General features: G+C 43.5%; 1 protein-coding gene across 1 annotated transcript; it reads left to right on the forward strand.

The window, feature by feature from the left end:
• The first annotated feature begins 2155 nt into the window (after positions 1-2155).
• LOC130736371 (uncharacterized) lies at positions 2156-2790 on the forward strand. Its single transcript, XM_057588207.1, has 2 exons — positions 2156-2689; positions 2779-2790. Exons 1-2 carry the CDS (start codon positions 2156-2158, stop codon positions 2788-2790), a joined length of 546 nt encoding a protein of 181 aa, XP_057444190.1.
• The last annotated feature ends 1738 nt before the right edge of the window (positions 2791-4528 follow it).

Genomic DNA, 4528 nt, shown 5'->3' on the forward strand with positions numbered 1-4528 from the left:
TTCCAAAAATCAACCACCCAAAATACACTTCCCGGGGAAAGTCTAGGAATTCCAACGAATCCCAACAAATGGCTAAGTCTCAAACCCCACATTTGGACTTGCCTAGGGTTGTTCATCCAACCCGAAATGTCAAAGATCACCAGATCAATGAACCTCCACTCCGAAGTTGCGTCAAAACGCTCAATCCAACAGAAGCACAACATCACAAGTTATGGAAAAGCATCAAAACATCAACCCAACATCATAAACAACATCAGACAAAGCATAAGTCGAATTTATCGACGCCTATCATGCAATCATAGCTAATATATGTAAGTTGCCCTAACCTCGAGCTGATCTAGCTTCGAAATCACAAGCTCCTTCACTCAAGTGCTCTGAACCTTCCAAAGTTCCTTCAACTGAACCTCGGAGAAAACAAAGCAGAATCCAAACAATATCGATTAGTTCGATCGCAAAACAATACATAAACGATAGACAAAGCATTAAAGCTTCAGAATACGACAAACGGGTACGAAAGGACAAGTTTTCGAAAACGAAAAACTCCCCCCCTTAGGAAATAACCCACGACCATAAGGAGAAAAGGGCTTCGGCTCTTTTTCTTCGATCAAATCAGTTTACAAGGTAGTTTTAGGGTAAAACTAAGGCAAAGAAACTGTCAGAACAATTTTCGGACAATCGGGTCGAAATACGACTACGCAGGGGCATTTTGGTCCAAAATAAAGGCTCAAAACTTCAAAGTTATCAGTTCTGAAAACAGATTTGACAGCAACGATCCTCATGACATCCGTGACAACAAATCCTAAAGGCACGAAGTCAGATTATAGCTTTACGACAATAAAGTTTCGAAATGTGAGACGAAAAGAGTTTTGAGTCAATTTTCAGATCCTGGACAACTGAATCGCAATCAGAGTTTACTGACAGAGGTTTTAGACTCAGGGGAACATAAGGAACATAACCCAAGCGAGAAATCAGAGAAATCGGACAATTTTAGAAAAAGCTCAAAACTTAGAGCACAGAAACGACTTCAGAAACTCAGCAGAAACAACAATCAGAGGTAGGAATCGTGTTAGTTACCTTGATACCTAGAAGTAGGGACGAACTGCACGAAGATTGGTCAAGGTTTCGCGAAAATCTCTCCTCCTCTTCTCCCCCTAGAACTCGCGGCCTCAATGGTTGCAAATGAAGAGATTTTTGCTTTTTCGCGCTATTTATAGGCGGGCGAAATCGCGGGAAAATGAAAATTTCGCGATTCCGATTTTTGCAGCACGATCACCAAGGAATTCTAAGAGAGATTCTGGCGTCAGAAATCCAGAACTCAAAACAAATATCTATGATATGGGAAAAACGATATCGAAAATCTCAAAAACGGTGTAAGTTAAATCTGTCCCGAAAAACTACTTTTTGCTGTGATCGCCGGACGACAAAACTTCCTTCTGAAGAAAGATTGGAAACGTCGAAACAAATCTGGCAACGCGGACGGAATCTTCGTTAGAAGTCCCGAATAGAAAAAGTCTTCATCCATTGCTCGAAAATACGGTTTCGAAGCAAAGAAATTAGCGTCGGCGGACATCCGAAAAGTGAAACCTATCGTGCGTACAGTCCAGAGTTCCGAAATGAAACGCTGGTCGATGGAAAAATAAAGAGAATCTTTAAATTTTCCGAGAGTTCGAAATCTCACTCAAAACGTTGCTTTAAGAGCGAAATAGCCTATTCTGGACACGCTCGCCATAAGGCAGGTGTGCAGACAACTCGCACTAATTCCTACAGCGACTACGCAACATACCTCAAGCAATTCCTGAACTTTCTTCTTCATTGATCTTTCTCAAACAACAAACTCCTGTCACGCTTACACTGATTCTACACGTGAGTCGGAAACTAGCTTGTTCTGAAAATCCAGGTCTTACAGGCGCCCTACCCTTCAGGCAGGCAGGGGCCACAAAGTAACACTTGGCATCGAAATGCTCAACCTACTCTAGCAAATCAGACGACTCAGGGAGGAAACACACCCGTCCAAGGGCAAGAAACCAAACTGAATGCTCCTCTCAGTACGATCTTGCGAGTAGTAGGGCAAACAATTGTAGTCCAGTACCCAAGGCCACCTAGGCGACCTCCCGCAAATGTGGATACAACGAAGTGGTGTGATTTTCATAAAGCTATGAGACACACTACGGATAATTGCTGGACTTTGCGCAAGGAGATTGAAAGATTGATCAAAGTAGGGCACCTGACAAACTTTGTCTCAGGAGAAAACACACAGTCAGAGACAGTCAAGGCCGTCGGGGGCGGATCATCAAAAGGAAAGGAGGTAGTAGAGGATTTGGGAGCACCCGCTGGGTCATGCTCATCAATCGCAGGAGGCTTTGGTGGTGGGCGTTTATCTTGTAGAGGGCGAAAAAGATATGTGGAGGCGGTAAACTCAGTTCACAAAGCTTATGAAGGGGAGTGTTGGTTGAACCACACTCCTATTACTTACTCGCCTAAGGATTTTGATCATGTGATTCCACATGACAACGATCCAACGGTGGTGACTTTGCGAGTGAACAACTATGTTACTAAGAAAGTCTTTCTGGACCAAGGCAGTTCTGCGGACATCATTTATGGCGATGCATTTGAAAGGTTGGGATTAAAGGAGTCAGACTTGAAACCATATACAGGGTGTTTGGTTGGATTCACTGGCGATCGGGCCAAGGTCAGAGGATATGTGGAACTGGCAACAGGTTTTGGTAAGGGGGAATTTGTGAAAAAGTTTCAAGTAAAGTATTTAGTTCTTCCATGCAGGGCGACATATAATGTACTACTCGGGCGAGATACTTTAAACAAAGTATGTGCAATAATCTCGACCGCCCATTTAACAGTAAAGTATCCAGCTTGTAATGGCCAAGGAAAGTCATCGTGTCACGGAAATCTTTCCGCACGAAGATTTTAACTTGGATCCACGTGATGACTCAGGGGAACTTCGGCCTCAGCCTTCTGAGGAGACAAAATCCATTCAAGTGTCTGGGCGACGTTTGAAAATTGGAAGCACCCTGTCAAAGGAGCAAGAAGATTGGCTGGTTGACCTACTCAAAAATAATTTGGATCTATTCGCTTGGACGATCAAGGATGTTCCGGGTATTGACCCTGATGTTATATCCCATCACTTATCAATTCAACCCGGGGCAAAACCCGTAGTGCAAGCTCGAAGGCGAATGGGCGAGGAAAAGGACTAGGCAGTGCAAATGGAAACTCAAAAATTACTTGAAGGACGGTTCATCAGAGAAGTTCAGTACCCAACTTGGTTGGAAAATGTTGTCATGGTACGAAAGGCAAATGGAAAATGGAGGATGGACACTGATTACACAAGTTTAAACAAGGTGTGCCCAAAAGACTCATATCCACTTCCAAATGTTGATAAGTTGGTAGATGGGGCTTCTGGAAATGAAATGCTAAGTTTGATGGATGCATATTCGGGATATAATCAAATCAAGATGCACCGCCCAGATGAAGAGGAAACGGCGTTCATGACTAATCAGGCGAATTATTGCTACAGGACAATGCCTTTTGGATTAAAAAACGCAGGAGCAACCTACCAGTGGTTGATGGACAAAGTTTTTGCAAGTCAAGTGGGAATAAATATGGAAGTGTACGTGGATGACATGATTGTTAAAACTATCAAAGGGGGCGGGCTTCATCAGGACTTGGCCGAGGCATTGGCACAGAGCAGGAAGTATAACATGAGGCTGAATCCGGAAAAGTGCTCCTTTGGGATTTTGGGCGGCAAATTTCTAGGATTCATGATCACTTCAAGGGGTATCGAGGTTAATCCAGAAAAATGTAAAGTTATTTTGGACATGAAAAGCTTGTCTAATGTTCGCGAGGTCCAGAGGTTAACAGGAAGATTGGCGGCTTATCTCGTTTTTGCCAAAGGCAGGAGACAAGGCGGCGCCATTTTTTGCATGTTTAGAAAAGAATACAACCTTTCAATGGACTGCGGCATGTGAAGATGCTTTTCAACGGTTGAAAGAATTATTAGCCTCGCCACCCATGTTGGCCAAACCTACACCAGCGATTCCTTTGACTCTTTACCTAGTGGTCACCTAGGCAGCGGTCAGTACAATTTTGCTTTAGGAAGAAAACAAGCAGTATAAAATCATATACTTTGTTAGTCACACACTGCAAGGGGCAGAGGTGCGCTGCCAAAAAATAGAAAAGGCATCCTTAGCAATACTAAAAACGGCCAGGCGACTTCGGCCGTACTTTCAGAGCTTTCAAGTAAGGGTCAAGACTGACATTCCTCTGCGGCAAGTTTTGCAGAAACCTGTTTTATCAGGGCGATTGGTCAGTTGGTTGGTGGAACTGTCAGAGTATGAAACCATTTATGAGCCAAGAGGACAAGTTACAATTCAGAGTTTGATTGATTTCGTAGCAGAACTAACGCCTACTGAAGGCGACAAAGAAAATTCAGAGTGGGTCCTCTCAGTTGATGGTTCGTCAAATGAGTTAGGAAGTGGGGCTGGTGTGTCAATTGAAAGCCCAGATAGAATGTTAA

The sequence above is a fragment of the Lotus japonicus genome, chromosome 2 (assembly GCF_012489685.1).
Source record: "Lotus japonicus ecotype B-129 chromosome 2, LjGifu_v1.2".
In the NCBI taxonomy this organism is placed as follows: Eukaryota; Viridiplantae; Streptophyta; class Magnoliopsida; order Fabales; family Fabaceae; genus Lotus; species Lotus japonicus.

Excerpts from the sequence above, each read along its gene's own strand:
- LOC130736371 (XM_057588207.1), top strand. The coding sequence starts at position 2,156 with ATGAGACACACTACGGATAATTGCTGGACTTTGCGCAAGGAGATTGAA.